Below are 17,535 nucleotides of genomic sequence, written 5' to 3' on the forward strand. Positions count from 1 at the left end.
CAAGAAAATGAACACTAACACCCTGAACTAGACTCTGATCTGGGCTGTACCTGTTTTTATGCCTGCTCTCAAACGAATACAGTGAGTTAACCTCAGGTTTGCTCCCTAGCTAACTGGATCAGAATTTAGTCTATTGAATCTAGTTGTCTGCACTACAGATCAAAGGAAAAGTTTTGATGATTCCTTCTGCAAATGTCACCCCTATTTGCACTCTCACATGATTGATCTCCCTTTTGTTTAACGTGCAGTGGTTGATACAGAAACATTTATAATCTGTGATTCATTCTAGCAATGCTGCTCTTAAAATACGCTAATATTTTCTTCTGAAATGCACTGGAAAAAAAAAAAATTAAAAAAAAAAGTCTTTTTTTTTTTTTTCTTGACTTCCTTGCTTTAATTGAAATGGTTGGGTTGATTTTTTTTTTTTTTTCAGTTTTGCTTTGCTGACTAAACATGTTAAGACTTTTGAGGCAAAGAAGTATGTGCATGCGAATGTGGCGTAACAGAACAGGCAGCTTTTCCTAGAGTTAAAGCTATATAACATTTTCCATTCTAAACTTCTGTGCTTCCTGTGGTCTCTGAAATAAAAATACTTCAGGATGAAATCTTCTGGCTTTGGACTTTGTCCAAATGTGAATATTTTGGAAGGATCTGAACAAAACTGGTTCAGCCAGTTCAGAATATCAGAAGAGTCAAAGACAACAACAATTAAAAAGTGTTCTTTCAGCTAAATAGATCCTTACAGCCTTTCTTGAGCATTTCTGCAACTTTATCAGCAGACGGCTGACAAGTGAACTCTGACACGGAAGTAGCCTTCCTTTAAAGTAGATGTGCCTTTGCTTGCTCAAGAGGAAATTAGTTTTGATTTGGCTGAGTTATAAACCTTTGAAAACTGTGATTGAGCATGTGCAGTGGATTATTTCGGTAAGCTTGTGAAGTGTGCAGCTACAGAAGGATTTTCTGTACATGCATGGCTGGTTAATTTTGCTGGAAAGGGAAAAATCTATCTAAGCACATTGCTAAAATCAGTGAAAATACCTGAGGCTTCAGGAAGACCTTTGAAGGCCGTCTCAAGATCTTTTAGGCTGTGTAAAGGGCAAGAAAAGATTCTGTAGGCTTTGCGAGGCATTTAAAGAGTAAGTGGCCTGCAGAATTTGTAAGGTTAAATGGGATTATGGCTCCAGAATGAGCACTGTACACAGCTGGGTGTGTGATGTTTTCTGTGTGCAGCCATGGGAGGAAGGGCACCCTCTTCCCCAGCAGATCTGCCTGATGAAGGAGTCCCCCAGCAGCAGGAAGCCGCTTCTAAAAGCTGATGGCAGAGTTTAACAGGCTGGAGTTTATCAGCTTGTTGACAGTCTTGGGCTGCTGAGCCTGCTCCAAATTACATAGAAAATGTTGCTAATGAAAATTTAGCCTTTGGGGTGGTGTGTGTGTGCGTGTGCCTTTTTAGACAAAGGCTTTTGCAGTTACTGTTGCTCCCTTGCATCAAACATGCTTTGGATGAATCAAAAAATCTCATCCAGAACATCTGCGTGTCTCCTGGCAGCCCTTACTCTCCAGTGTACCTCACTTCAATAGATGCCCGTGGTTTGATTCCAAAACTTGTGTTTTGCACAAATTGGGTGTCTCTCCCTAGCTCCCTCCAGAACCAAGAATCACAAAGATGAGTTTATTGGAAGAGTCATTTGTGCTGAAGAAAGATCTCTCTATTTTTGCACTTCCTGAAGGAGTACTTCTCTCGGATTTCTTCCTTGATCTTTTTGTCCACCTCTTCTTTCTGTCGGGGCCCTGGCAGGTAGGAAGGCATGTGGTTATTCACCAAAATCTTTGCATACCAGACAACATCTCCCGAGGCTGTGCCAACCCTCTGACAGCTCACCTCCCTGGGGGGATTGTCAGCAGAGCAACCGTGCTGGTGAGCAGGTGAGCTCCTGATGCCATTTCTTTGGGCTGCTGGATCTTTTTCCTGCTAACACAGCGGAATTGCCACCAGGTCCAGCACCAGGCCCATGCTGACACCATCCTGGCATGGTCCGGAGTCCAGACCTGTAGAGAGGCCATCGGTGCAGATGGACTGGGGGAGGCCTGGCGTTGGCATGGACAGATGGGGCACAGAAAGGGTGGGATTTGGTCAAAACGGGCAGCGATCAAACAGCCTGTTGAGAAACACACGGTGAGATGGTGGAGAACAGCTTTAAACTCAGGCGTTTAGATGTAGAGCTTAGGGATGTGGTTTAGTGGGGACGGTTAGCGTTAGGTCAGAGGTTGGGCTCGATGATCTTGAGGTCTCTTCCAACCTAGAAATTCTGTGATTCTGTGATTCTGTGATGTTCTGCTTTGAGTGGGTACCGCAGATACAGTCGTGATGTTTCTTAACCATTAGGGTTAACGACGTGGTGTTAATCATGCGGTGCTTTTTAACCATTACCCTCTTCCCTTTTGAGTTTTGCGCCCTGCTCTTTGACACCGCCACCCAGCCCACCCCGCAGCAGCCGCGCAGCCCCACCAGGCAACACCCAGCGGAGCCACCTTTTGGGGGGGGGGGGGACGACAACGGGGACGGGGCACTGCTGCTCGCCTGTCCCTACGGCCGGGACCTCTCAAACACCCCAGGGACCCCAAAAACTGAGGGGAGAGGAGGGGAGAGGGGGGCGAGGAGGCGGCGGCTTCCCGGCGTGCTGCAACCATGGCGACGCCGCTGCCTCCGCCCCGCCCCGCCCCGCCCCGCGCCGCCCCCCGCGGGGCCGGGCGGCGCGGGATTGGCCGGGGGGCGGGCGCTCGCCCTCTGCCCCCTGACCCTGCGCGGCGGCGGCGGCGGCGGGAGCGGCGGGCGGCTGCTGCCCGGTTGCTGGTGGCCCGGGGCGGGGAGGAAGAGGAGGAGGAAGAAGAAGAAGAGGGAGGAGGATGCGGCGCAGGTCCCGGCTGCTGCTGTGCTTCGCCTTCCTCTGGGTGCTGGGCATCGCCTACTACATGTACTCGGGCGGCAGCGCCGCGCTGGCCGGCGGCGGCAGGAAGGTGAGCGGCAGCCGGTAGCGTGCCCCCTGCCCCTCCTCGCACCCTCCTGCCCTTATTTTTTTTTTAATTATTGTCTTTTTTAACGCTTCTGCCCTCATTACGCCGGTGCGCGGCAGGGCTGGGTCGTGCCGTGTCCCCCACCCCCTTATGTTTTCCTCTTTCCCCCCCTTTTTTTTTTTTTTTTATTTATTTTTCCCTCCCCCGTCGTGTTTCGGTCAGTGACGCCCCGGCCGTGCGGGAAGAGCTCTGAGTACACATCCCCGGGGGCTGGGGCTGCCAGCAGGGGCGGGGGGACTCGCACCCGGTGCTCCCTGCCCGTGCCCGCCAGCCTGCTGCTGCTGGGGCACGGCGCCCTGCCCGCTGCCGGGGAGTAATTGGTGTCTGTGTCTGTGTGTGTGCATGCCTCTCCCCCGGACCAGGCTTGTTCCGCCGTCTGTGGTGTGCCAGGAACAGCAGCGAAGCCTCTCGCTGCTAAATTGCATCTTCAGAGTTGCCCGGCTGAACCCCGCCATGGCAGAGGGCGAGTGGGCAAAGTGCACCTAGGCTCGGTGCGGGCTGAGGAGTGCCGTGCCCCTCGCAGCCAGCGCGGCCTTTCTCCGCTCCGCTGACGTGTATGTAGCACACCAGGGCTTTGCACGGTTACTTCAGTGCATCAGTGCTTATATTCCAGGTAAAAGCCCGCTGGGTTTTGGTGATGACCGGTTCCCGCAGCCAGTCATGGGAGGAAGTGTTTGCACCAGTATGTACAAAGTCACTCCCGCAAGGGTCTGCAGAAGGAGTCTCTGTTCATTCATAACTGGCTCGGTGCTCTGATTTTCCCCCTTTCATTCTCAGCAGCAACTTCTGACACAATTTATTAACGCAAGTGTTAAGCGTGGTCCATCAGAGTAGATACAGCAGCGGTGGAAATGGATCAAGCGCGTGATGAAAAGTAAGGCAGTAGCCTAAAGCCTTTCTTGAAGAACAACGCGAGTGTGTTTAGAAAGTAAAAGCAATCTTGTGCTGCTGGTGATGCATAATGGGATAAAGGAATGCTATCTAAGGCAAATACATCTGCAGATAGGGGAATATATGTTTAACTCCTAGTGTGTTTCACTTGGAGCTTCCAGTCAGCTTTGCAAATGAGTTCAATTCACTTTTACTGATGGGAAAACTGTGCTGTGGGGATAGTGATTTGCACAAGGTCACCCAGAAGACCAGGTGAGAACAAAATAGAAAGGAAACCAGTTATTCTGGCTACAAGTCTGGTACTTTGTCTCCTAGAACCTGCTGCTGTTTCTTGCTGCTATTAGTACAACTTTTTTTATGGATTTAAGGGATCTGTGATCCTGTGATACTTTCCTTGGGATTATTTGCCGTCATTCTGTTTGAAATTTAATAAACCTTACTGATGTGGGTAACTGGGAGAGTTTAGCAAAGATTAACTTTAAAGAAAATGAGTTACTTCATAAGCCTGAACTGAAGATCAGTGCTAGGTCTAAAAACGTGTAAGTTTGAAGTAAGGCCACGGTAAGGAAGAAAACAGGTACTGTGACCGTAAGAAACAAGTGGGGAAATTAACAATTACGTGTGGATTGCTGATTTAGGATTCTATTTTCTGTCAGCGAAGCGTAAAATTTAATCCTGGGCCTCAGAGTAGGTTAGCAATTGTAAGTAGAGGAAGATGTGTGTAATGTAATAGCTTTTGAATCTCAATAAAAGGCTTATTAACTTAGTGTCAGACCCTGGTATAAAGCAAAAACACAAACCGCCTTAAACTTACGAACAGAAACCCTGCTGTAGTAAATTTCTTGGTTGGTATGACTTCATGTAGTCCTTATTACTTTCCCACTATTTCAGTATAATGAAAACAGAGTTGCTTACAGAAGAACATCACTTTTTATAAATTGGAGTCTCTGCCGTGTTCAGTCTATAAAATTACAGAAGCCAGAAGGGGATAGTTCTTCATTTATGCGAATAAGTAATTCGCATGTTAATTACAGATCTAGTTATGGAAACAGAATGGTTTTTCCATGAGGGTGATTTTTTTTGTATACAGACCTAGGGTGTTTTTCAGACGTACTGGACTTGCTCAGTATGACATCCAGTCCTGTGATGAACGCCATCAATTCCCATTACCTTTAGAAGAGGTGAGGGTATTTGCCCTTTTCCAGGATTGCACCTGAATAAGAGAGAAGAGTGGTTTATTTTTTTTTTTCCTTTCTCCTATTAGAGGAGCGCCAGAGTTAATGTAAGCTCCTACTTATTTTGGTTCTCTATTTATAACCTTTTGAGCTATTTGGATGCTGCAGCGTGCAGGACAGCCTTGCCTAAGTTTTTGGCCTCTGGCAGCAGTGGTGGAAGCCGCAGCTGTGTGTGTGGTGCTCTGGCTAGGCAGGTCGTGGGGCTGCGGGAGCTGAGCACACATAAACGGAGCTAAAGCACACAAAGTAGGAGCTGTCTCATTAGTAAAAATGTAAATAGTAATGACTAAAAACGAACATGAAGGAGCAATGCTTCCGGACCTAGGCACAGAAGTGCAGTAGAATGAAATCGCTTCTTCCGATTCTGGAATTTAGGGTATGACAGGCTTTCTTCTTTTCTTCTTAAAAGAAGAGAAGGGCAGAGCCTAAGCCTTTCATTCAGAATGTACTTAGAGGTGGCTTTTTGTTTTCTTTTTCCTCTGGTGAATCTCCAATTAAGATGATTGTAACCGTGAAAGCCAGGGATTCAGTTCACTCCTTTTACCAGCCAGATCGCTGGGCTGTAGATTGGAAAGAGTGAGTCTGATTCACTTGCTTAGTGGTTAGAGAAACAGTTCCTAAAACAGAGGCTGTGACACAGAAGAAAGCAAGTTGCAAGCCCAACAGTTGCGAGACTGAGAGAAATGTGGCTTACTTTTGTGTTCGCTTAATGTGCTTTATATTAAACAGCCTTTGGAGTGGAGACTGGAACGAAGCTTGTGGATAATTTCCTAGCCCATAGCAAAAGTGGTTCATGTTCCGTGTCTGACTTGCACGAAATGGAGCAGCTTCTTCAACATGGTTAGAAAGCTACATGTGCCCTCCAAGCCAAGGTCGTCCTGATGCTATGACCCCCTTCTAAGGGTGCTGTGAGTTTGAATTGGTCTTTTAAACAAGTTGTTTAACTAGTTTCAGATTATTTTTTTGAGTACTCTAACTGCTAAGCTCTTGCACAACTGAGTGACTGGGTTCTAAAACAAAGCGAAAAATCCAGCTGGCTTCTAAAGAACTTACTCTTGTAAGCATTAAGGAAGTAGGCCTGTTGAATGGAGCCCTTCAGGCAGGACAGAGGAATGTCTGCATCTTACTGACAGCACCAAACACCTCCCTGCTGCCAAGAGGGAACTCCTCATAGGCGTACCCTGAAGGAGACCTGTAGGCTGAAAGGGGATTTACTGTTGAAAGCTGAGGCATCAAGAGGAGATGCCTGCTAGGCTAAGCCACAGCTGAGCCAAGGTTTGGAGTCTTCTGGTTTTAGGTGCCAGAGTACTGACAAGCTTTTGCTGCCACATGAAGAACGTGGTTTTCGTTTCCTTTTCAAGTCGAACGTCCCCTCAAGCTGCCCCTCCACTCTGTGCTGTGCTTCCTCTCTTCCCCTCGGTGCTATTTAGAGAAAGAGGGTAAAAACAGTTATTCAGTAATCGGAGATGGATAACTGTTGCCAGTACCTCTTAAAATTAGAAACATTTCTTTTTCATCATATCCCCCTCCCCCCCAACAAAACAAAACGCCCTCAGCCCCTGAATGCTTTGAACTAGAAGCCTGTTAAGCTCTTGCCTTGCCAGATTTTCTGGGTGCAATGGAATGAATTGCAAAAACAAAAAAAAGCAAACTAATTTACAGTTAGTCGAGCCACAAGGAGGCAGGCTTCTCCTGTGGAACTGGTTACTGCCCTGCATACAGTACTGTTTTGTGAGGTTGGTATTTTTTTTTTTTTTTCTGTTTCCTGGCTTTGTGTATTTTTGGGCTTGGGGAGGGCAATGTGTTGGTGATTTTTTACTTTTTTTTTGAGCAGGCTTTTGTTAGTGTCTGTACTATGAAGCTAGCTGAGATGGAATAAATTCAAAGGTAAATGATGCCTTGAGTACTGGACTGACTAAAAGTAACTCAAGCATTTTGGGGAGAGGAGGGGGAAAAGAAGCCAGCTGCTCTCTTCTAAGTTTTACAAGGATAACATTTTAGAATAACTCCTTTCAGCATACAAAAGGCTTTTTTTCCCTCTTTCTTTTCTTTTTTTTTTTTTAACCTCTGAACTATTTCCGTTAGTGTTAAATGAGGCTCTTAAGCATGACATATATATGTATAATGACAGTCGAAGGACAGCAAGAGAGCTACATATCTTCCAGACTTAGTGTACACGAGCTTCTTTTTGAAGGTTTAAGTGGGAAGAAGGAGGAAGTGTGTTTTAACTTTAGGTACACCAGCCTGTTTTTGTCAGAGGGTGAAACTGCGGAGTGTAAATTGTTTGACTCTCAAGGTGTGTGGAGGCAGGAGAGCTGCTTTTTGGGAGGAAGTTGTTAAAAATAACCACCTCAATTCTGTTGTCCTCATTTGCCTAAGGCAGGCATTGACAGTTTCAGTGGCTAAATACTGAGAGTTTAGTTTATTACATCATTTTGAAAGGTAACTTCAGTGCCTTGTGCAACGCCCCATTGGATGCAATTTCAGGTATCTTGATCTTTAGACAAGTGAAGATACTAAAGATTGAAAAAGAGAAATTAACACTTGGCATTCACTTCCTACAAAGTACAAGATAGAAAAGCTCGTTCCTCTGCTTAACGGGGAACAATTTCTTGTCCAGCAGATAGTTTTCTTTGATGTAATTCTATGACAATGAGAAACAAATTAAAGGTCCAGGCACTTTGATAATAAAACTCTTGCTGGAATGTAAAGAGTCTGAAGTTTGACAAATGTGTGTATTTTCTTAATATAAAATGTCAGTTGGCAAAACAACTCATCTGGGTGGATTATTTCTCTCACACCTGAACTTACAGTTTATGATGAAAAGGCAGTCACCTGCAAATTCTGTGCTGTTTGCTTAGGTCTGTGGTTGCACGAGGCTCTTCCTCTCGTCTCCCCTGCAATTTGAGATGATTCAATGCGGCATTTCTCTGATATGGCAGGGTAGTGAGAAATTAATTCTTAGTCAGAGGCTGCTGTGTCGTCCCCGCAACACACCCATCAGTTTAGAAACTGATGACTCTGGCTTTGGTTTGGATGCTGTTGCTCTTGCATCACTGGTACCTATTTCTGTTTCATAAACAGAGAAGTGAAGCAGGGCCGTTTGGATTCGCAGAAGGGGTTGAGGAAACAAGAATGACTTGTAAATTGTAATGATGTCCTTTGAGAGATGTAGGTTAGGAAATGAAGTAGTATGCAAACAGTGGGCCATGTACCCTACCTGTTTTTGTCTTGTCAGTCATGCATTTGGAGAAGTGTTGTAAATGCCAGTCGTTCTGTCAATGTATTCCAGCTCCTTCCAAAAATACAACTTGAAAAGTATGTTGGTTTTTTTTTCCTTGCTTAGAAAAGGCATGATATTGCTACGTATTAAGTAAAAGTATTATTAAAGATATGTCAGTGGTGGACATCAAAATGAAATAGCCATCATTTGGCTTGTAGACCAATCTAGGAAAAAACAAAACAAAACACAAAACCCAACCAGACATAAAACGTTTAAATATGCTGGAGAACTTAAATCTCTGTCTTCAAAATGGCATGATAATTCCATGTAACTTCCCATATTTCCAAAAAAAACCAACATGATAGTTCCATGTTTTTTCCTTAGAAATGCTGATTTTTTTTCCCCGCTTTTCATATCTATTCTTTTAATCTTCTTTGTTTTATCAAGTTATGTGTGCTATGTATTATCCAAGTGCTTGTGTATAACTGATCTTGTTCTATCAAGATGACAGATAGGATCTGAGGTGTGGTGTTGTCTGCCAGAAAGCCTGCTCGCAACCATGCTCTGCTGCAGAGAAGAGATGCCTTTGTATCTGCACTGAGTGTCATGAGAGAATAACCCTTGTTGCATGACTAGAAAATGTTTAAAAACAGCACCGGTAGACAGCCTGGAAGATTTTTTTGCTTGGATTTTAGGTAACTACATAAATTTTGTAATGAACTTAATATACAGGACCTTAAGTTTAAATTGGTCTGAAAACAAAGTGTTAGGATGCAGTTGATCCTGTCCAACACAGGTGATGAGCCTAAGCTGGTCAAAGGAGTCAGTGCAAACGATGAATGTAAACTTGTATTTTTGTTCAAGATGATCTGGTTCACCCAAGTTTTTTCATAAATAGTTTGCTCAGATAGTAGTTTAGCTATTGATGTGCAGCTGGGTGGTGTACAAGTGTATTTTTCAATTGACTGGACATTTAGTAGCAAGGCATCAATGTGATGTTTTAGGAGTTAGTGGAGAAGCGATGTATTGCTGGTATGTTGGCTATGCCATGTGCTGGCAATGCACTTGAATTCTTGTAATGAATCTGCAGGAAGCAGTGTGACACATGCATCTTTTTTCTTTTTTTCTTTTTTTTTTTTTTTTTTCAGGAATAAGGGGTTGAATGTCACTGCCTGCATATATTGGGTTAGTGCAGAAACAGTATATCAGTGTGGGCGTTGTAGAAGGAAACACTAAGCAAGTTGTTTTATTGCCATAATGTAATTCAAAGCGCTGGTATCTTAAGCTATATGAATTTTAAAATCTGCATACATTCTGTTATCGTGTTTGTTGTGAAATGACTATGTGCTCATCTTCTGCTTTTCTGTATTGTGTAAGCTTTCAAAGGAAGAAGGGAGGAATTGAGGAGGGAAGATTTAAAAAAAAAAAAAAAAAAGTTAAATGTCAACATCAAAATGTTCATCTTTTGTGTTGGGAATTCAGAGGCGTAGCACAAGGTATTCTAGATAACATGAAATGATTCACTTTCTAATGTTTCCTATGGGCCCATGATGTTCTTTCATATAAATCTTTATATCGTAGGCTTAACTGGAAGTGAAGGGTTTTTAAACAGCTTACTTTATTTCATTTTTGTTTTGAACAACGGACTATTTTATGAAATCTGTATGTTACTGATGCAGACCACGCAGATGCTTACCTGTTATCCTGTAAGTGTCCATTTGCCTGATGATATTGCTGTGAATGAAGTAGTCCTGGAATTTCTACTGTGTCCTGTGGCAGTTGTTAATTAGCAAAAATGTTTAACATTCAGTATCTGTTCTCCTTTTAAAAACAGTAACTTGTATTTACCCTGTTGGAATATAGCCTATTTTCTTTTGTGGCTTAAAGGTAGGCTTTTCAGGGGGCGTTGTCTTTTTTGTGCATCAGCTTGCATGCTGAAGCTATTTAGTAACTTGTTCATATGAGAGCAATTTACACAGGCTATGTTTGAAGGCTGTCAACGCTTTATTTTTCCAGTTGCATTTTCATCTGTCTAATCTGTTTATTTTCCCCACCATTCTTTCTTTTTAAATGCTGGCTTTGTTAATTTCCCAGAGTACTTTAACTCACTTAAATGACAATAAAAATATTCTAGTTAAATACCTACGCCACCTGACAGAACAACATCTACATAAAGGGACTACCCAGGCAGATAGTACCTCTGAGCTCTGTTTATAAAATTCAAATGGAAAAGGAATGAGATATTAAAAGCAGGCTGAATTTTAGAGCATTTGACATATCCACAGAAACTACTATGTAGTGTGCATCAAAGGCAATAATTTGTATTTGTCATCTTTAAAACTATGTTCTCTTATGGAATAAAAGAGCCTACTGAAAACTTTGCAAGTACAACTACTGATTTTATAGCTTCAGAAAGTTATTTGTTATATAATTTGGGCACTCTTTTTAAGGAAAACAGAGTAACGAGATTCTGCTGAGTTCAGGCATTAGCAAAATGCAGTAGGTTGTCTGGGCTGTAACAGAGCTGCTTGAAACAAAAAGAATTTAGCCAAGGAAAGATTCAACAAAGAGTTGGCACTGAGCTAATGCTATTGTGAACAAATCCTCAAAGAGCCGTGACCTGATGAGAAGAAAATGTTTTCTTGTTGTACGAAGTTCCAAATGTTTAACCACCCTGAAAATAATCAGCACAGCTGAAATTAGTTGTGGTTACTAAAGTAAATTTGCTTTAGCTGGCCTGTTGGTTTAAGGACGGTCAGCGTGTGTGTATGGACATATTTTAGTGAGTTGAAGCAGTAAGGTTTTTATACAGCTAGGCTTTTATTTTTCCTGCTTTTAACTTAAATGGAAAAGTCTGTTCTCTCAAGTACACGTAGGTTCACAAGCCCTTAGTGAGGAGAGAGACAATTTCCTTATTTCATTTGGTAGCAAGCTGCTATCAGCTAATGGTGGGTTGGCCCATATAATTACTGGTCTCTGCTCAAACGTTGGGAAATGTCCCTCTCACAAAACCACTGCTGTGGTAGGCAGACCTAGCAAAAATGTGGGGGCTATTGAATTACAGTATTTTCTACTGGGGTGTTCCACGAAATTAGGAGTGCATATGTTGTCCAGACAGTGCATTAAATCCTTGTTATGGGCAGTCAGTCTCCTGTTACAGCGGAATACTTCAGGCTGTACCAGACCATCCCTTACCAGCAAACTTGCTCCTTTCATCCTGCATTACCTATTTGTAGAAAACAGGGTGTGTGCTTTACTCCTCTGACTAGTGCTCTTGCAACACAGTGTGGATTTGGGTCCTTGCCCTGTTGCTTTGCTGAGAAAACACCATTGACGCGATGATGAGCTGTGTCATTTACTCCTAACAAATTGGTAACTGATGTTCTAGCATGGGGAATAGTTATTACCCAGATAGAAAATTATCAACCAAAAGTTTTAATTTAGGGATGTTCTTAGTTCCACTGATGAAGTGTCTGTTTCTCTTCCCATGTTCTTTGTAGGTGATGATGGGGAGCGATAATTGTGGCAAGTCCAACCGGGGTCCCCTTGAGAGAGCTGGAGCTTGCTTCTCCTACTTGACACTCTCACAGGAGCCATTCTCAATACCTTTTAAATAAATAGATGCCTACCAAAAACAACTCCTCTCCATTTGTTAAGCTGTCTGACTTATGGTAATAAGTGCATCTGAAGCTTGTAGGCCTTGGTAGTTAAATAAAAAGGCATTTGCAGTCTGAAGGAAGCATTTCAATACAAGTAGTCAGTAGCAGCCTAGCAAACAGTAGCTCTGCTTTGCCTCTTCAGGTTTCATACTGAAGCTGATGTGCAAAAGGGAGGGGAGAGGGTGCTGAGTGGAAGAGCATCGCTGCCAACACTGCACAATCACGAGTCAGAAATACATCAGGACAAATAAACTTGTGCCGATCGAGGGAGGAAAAAAAATTGCAAAGAGCTGTCTGCAGTGACTGTCAGGTTTGTGAGAGATGTAGCAATGATGCAGTACCTTTTGCTGAGGTGCAATTGTTCAATTATTCCCCACATTTACTGAATGTTCTCTAGTAAAAATAGGCAAAAGATTGATCCTGATGTCCACTTTAGCCTAGGCCTGAAGTACCTGGCTTTACGCTCAGCAAAAGCTGTTTGCTTAAAAATCCATTTTGGTTACCTACTGAGATAAGTAATGCAGATCATAGCGGTGTTCTAGGAAAACACTGCTTGCATCGTGGGAACAATAGCTAGAAAATCAAGATAACATCAGTCTGTGCTCACTTAGTGTTCTCTAAGTAAGTGCTTGCCATTTCAAGAGCAAGAAACTCAGTCAAAAACTGTTTTTATGCACACGCATGCTCTTGGAGTGTGATTTTTATTTTTTTAATTATTATTCCTTAATGGCTGTACATGTTTCAAATGTGGCCATGATTGTGTCTTTGTTTAGTGATACGCTAGAGTAGTTGTGTTTTTGAAATTAAGCATGTCGAAAATATTTTTGACAACTTCAAGAAGTACGTTTGCTAAGTTGTCTGTGCATAAGTAATGATTTCTTGAAAAACTTGACTGCTGTAAACACTGCCTGTCAGTATTGGAAAGTCTGGTGAAAAGATACCCCAAACTGTTTCAGGAGGATTTTTGACTGTTGTTTGCCTTAGAGCACTGTATGGGGTCCCAGTTCTGTTGAGCCGTCTTGGCAGGTTATTTCTACACCCTGAATTTAGAAAAGGGCTTCTTCCTAGGAGCACTTAGATATCCGTGTGTGAATGTTAGCTGTGGTCTCACAGTGGAAATACTTACATAGTCAGTTTTTGGTGTGGCTTCTTGTTCCAAACAACCCTTTTTGTCTATGCATATCTCATTGAGGTGTATTAGGGAATAGGTTTGTACGGGTTAAAGCTTAGTAATGCAGTGGACTTTAACAAATGATAACATCCCAATTTATACTCAAATAGAAAAGAGAGCTCAAGCTTCTCAGGCTGTGGTATCGCAGAGTGATGTGACCCAGTGCTGCTGAGGTTTGAGGAGAACAGGACTGGATGTGTTGTGGATCTGGATATGATGAGGTAGGCTGGCTGTGCAGAGAACCGTGGCTTGTGCCTAATCCTATGTGGTTGATGTGCCCCGGTTCATGCATGTTCATTCGTGTTTAGGATTGTGATATTCTAATGTTTATTTCAAAGAGCAGCAACAGCTCAGATGCAAGCAATGGTTTGGAAATATCATGGCATTTGTTCAGATTAACTGTGATTGCGGTTGTCATCTCACAATGCTGTTATCCCTGTTACTTCAAAAGGTTTCCGGTGACAGATCTGGATAAGTACACAAAACTGCTATAATTTTTTTATTCTAATCTCTGAAGTAGATTTATCTTGTGATTATTTTTCTCCCAAAAATAACAGAAGTGTCCTTCGTGTTCCAAAAGTTGTTTTTTTTTTTTTTTTAAAAAAAAAAAAACACTTTAAAAAAAAAAACAAAAACAAAAAAAAAACTTTTGGAACACGAAGGACACTTCTGTTATTATTATTATTATTTTTTTAATAGAAAAAAAGCAGGAGGCAATTCAGGGATGCTGTTAGATGACTCTTGGGGTATGGGAGTACTTTGGAAGTTACTTCTTTTGAGTGCTTTACAATGCCTGAACCGATTGCTCTTCACAAGAAAATAAATCTTCAAAGCAATTTACAGTGGAACTGCTGCATGAGTGACTTGGTTAAGTCTTGTGAAGACTGCTGAAACTATGTAAAGAAACGTTGGTTTTTGTACATGGTTTGTGATGAAAGCCAGTTCACACTGATGAATAAGCACGGTGTTGGATGTTAGTGGGAGTATGTGCTTGATAATCTTCCAAGATGTTATCTTTGTTTTTTAAACAGGTGTGACTAGTATGACTAAAGGAAATACTCTGTATTTAAAAAGGCAATCTCTGTGGTTTAGGATAACCCATAGAAGTACAGAAATTATGGCAAAACCTCAGGAAAAAAGACTCTTAGCACTCATTTATGGATGCAAAACAGCTAAAAAGTCTGCAGTTTAGCTTCAATTATTAATACTTTTCTGTTTGAGTGTCACACCATGTTGTTGTGTGTTGCTAATTCCCCTTAGCTAGATGACTGTGTCACTTTCATCTTGTACTGTTGTGATACTTCGTCAGAACATCATGGCACAGGGTGGATTTTTTCTAAAACGTACCTTGGTTAAGGCAGATTTTAGGTAGTGTTTATATTTTATTGCACAAGTAAAGGTAGATGTAAAACTGGTTTTGACATTTTATGTTTTTAATGAAGACAATGGCCTCTGTAAGCACTGATATTTGTTCCTTTGTCTCATACATTATTTGAACAAGTGTGATTTTCTTCTTTTTGTCCTTTTCTATAGGTTACGTTGTGTTCTTCCTTGTGGAAGGAGGTTGCTGAAGGATTCTTAAGTAATCAGCCTGGAAAATAGATGCTGATGTAGAAATACATCAGAATAATTCTTTTGGTCATTTAGTTAGGATTCCTTTATGGTTTTTATGTGATCAGCTAGTGCTCGTGGGTATCAGTTTTCTAGCCCTGAATTTGTTTAGCTGGCTGTTTTGCCAGTTGAAAAAGAGGAGTCTCCAGTGGGAGAGTGTCTGGAAGTATATCAGTGTAACTGCTCTTCTGGCATCTGTGCTGTGTTTTCATTTCGGCTGTTCTCGTGCTCTTACTGGCAGTAGACTGCAGCAGCTGGGATGTCAGCATGTTTGCTTTCTTGTGGCATGCTTTATTCTTCTTTTTCAGACTTAGCAGTTTAAGACAATTTTTATAGCCCTTGTTTTTCCTGTATTTGAATGGCCTTTTGCCACGGCACAAATAGCAAAGCAAATGGCCATGGCATGGCAGGAAGTGCTCGTGCTACGGCTTCCTTTCTGGTTCATCAGCTACGGTGGTTCTTGCGCTCCTGTTTGCTATTTTTTGCCTTTAGTTCGGTGATCAAGCTGTCAATTCTCTTCCTCCTTCTCCTCCTGAGTGCTGGATTTTGCTAGAAAAACAAAATCTGCTTTTTCCCAGCTCTGTCAGTAAATGGCAGTGCTTGCTGGTTAATGCACTGGTGCCAGTATGGGTCAGGCTGCTGCTGGACTGGAATTGTCCCAGCTGGGCTGTTTGAATGCATGGTACGGGCTGTGTTTCTGTGCTTCCTTTGAGTAGTATACAGTGCATAAGTATGTGGTCTTAGCTTCTCTGTGTTAACTTGACTCCTCTCTATATTTTAGCCAACAGTTTTGTTGGGTTTTTGTTTCCTGTTGGAGAAAATGGCAATTATGGGCTTGTTGCTTGTAACAATGCAGATGCCTTGCAGCATCTTACAGTTTGAGTAATCAATACCTACTGTGATATTAGCAGTCAGTTTTTAGATAGTACCGTGACAACAAAACATCTTGTGTAGCACCATGCAGTTTTTCAACTATCAAAACTTGATTCTGTCTCTTCCTGGAAGCATGGTTCTTGTTTTTGTGCCCACTTGAAACAGCAGAGGTGACTTGCAATGCATGCTGCTGTCTTACTCCCTTGAGGGCTGGAGGTGCTCAGCACAAGCTGCATTGGTTTCGTTTGACCACTTCCTGTGGGTTTGTATTTAAATCTCTACTGGCTTTAAGCTTTATATTTTTGGTGGGAAACGTTAGTGTATAAATAAATTGCGTGTTCTCTTTCCTTGCATGTACAAAAAGCTGCTGGTATTGATGTGACTCTATTCTAGCAATGAAAGAAAGAAGGTATGGCAAATACTTCTGTGGAAATCCGTGTAACCAGGAGCGTACAAAAAGCAAGTTAGATTGTTCCTTGATTATTTTGTTTCCATTGACTGGAAATGTTGTAATCTTACACTTAAGGATTAAATAATTGCCTCCACTGGAATACTAAAAGAGAGCTCAGTGGTTTGAGTTTTTTTTTTTTTTTTTTGTCAGGATGAGAACAGTTTATCAAGGGTTATCTTAAATGGTAAAACTTCCCTGACAAATTGAGTTCTGGGGAAATGCTCTGGGTGTGTTTAGAGTAGGTGATCCTTGTTTCCTGTCTTTATAGTCTTGCAGTCTGTATCAATCCTAAAGAAAGAGTGCTGTTGGTCAAGAGAGGAGGAACCTTTGTGGTTGTTGGAGATCAGGAGTTCTAGTAAATTCTTAAAAGGCTGCAGAACTGGGCTTTCCATTTCCCCCCCCCCCCCCCCCCATTTTTTTTCCACTTCTGTTTCCCAAAGCTGACTAAGTTCCTCATTTCCATGGGACTTAAATGAGATTAAAAGTTCAAACTGGCTCTGTCGCAGCCCCCGTTTAGTTTTGTCAAGGACCTGAGTGCTTAAGAATGCTTCAGTTCAGGATTTTTGTCTTTCAAAGCATGTTCCAACTTGGAAGCCTCTTGTGTGCATCACTTGTATTTTATACCTCACTGAAATAATTCAAATTTTGATAAGGTGTTCTGTTATGAGACTATTTTCCCTTAATTTTACTTTAGGGAAGATGATAACAAATCAAAACAGCTCTCCCAGGGCTTTAGGTTGCTGACAGTCACTTCCTTGGCATAGCTGGTAGCATCCTTGGTTTTGCTGCTGTCTCTTCAGCCTTTGGATTAGGCAGAATTTGGGAAGTAAGGGCAAGGAGAAGTGGAGATAGGTATCTGCTGCCCTTTACATCACTACGAGCTGTCCCGACATACTGTCATGCATGAGACTGGGGACTGTTCATGTCATGAAGACAGAAGCATGGGCTTGGACTGAGTGGTTAGCTTGGTTCGTGCTTCCCAACCATTAAAATCAAGGAGAAGGCAGCTTGTTTCTTAGATCCTTCTCACTTGCTCCTTCCTCTTCCATTTGGAAAATAAATGGTCACCACCCTCAAACCATTTAATATTGCTGGCTCTGTGTAAATGTATTTAGCTGTGCTGTAGCTGTTCCAGCTCTTTGCTGGTCTGAAACTTCATCCTCCTGTTTTGTTTCACTTCTGGCATGTAGGTGTTCGTGTCCTCTGCAAATTTGAGTCTGTGATGTGTCCACTCATTAAAGGCGTGGCTTGCAGAGATCTGGAAGGTGGATGTCGATAGCTGAATGGAAATAAAATGCACCTTTTGTGTTAACATTCAATGGAAGTGTTTGCTCCATTCACTGGGG

General features: G+C 42.4%; 1 protein-coding gene across 1 annotated transcript in view; it reads left to right on the forward strand.

The window, feature by feature from the left end:
* Positions 1-2,823: 2,823 nt before the first annotated feature.
* Positions 2,824-17,535, forward strand: part of GALNT2 (polypeptide N-acetylgalactosaminyltransferase 2) — a 90,058-nt gene continuing 75,346 nt past the window's right edge. Inside the window, exon 1 of the mRNA XM_082757865.1 lies at positions 2,824-3,018. Coding sequence (XP_082613991.1) covers positions 2,908-3,018 — 111 coding nt within the window. The 5' untranslated portion in view covers positions 2,824-2,907. The remainder of the gene's footprint in view (positions 3,019-17,535) is intronic.

The sequence above is a fragment of the Aythya marila genome (genome assembly GCF_965140915.1).
Source record: "Aythya marila genome assembly, chromosome: 3".
Classification (NCBI taxonomy): Eukaryota; Metazoa; Chordata; class Aves; order Anseriformes; family Anatidae; genus Aythya; species Aythya marila.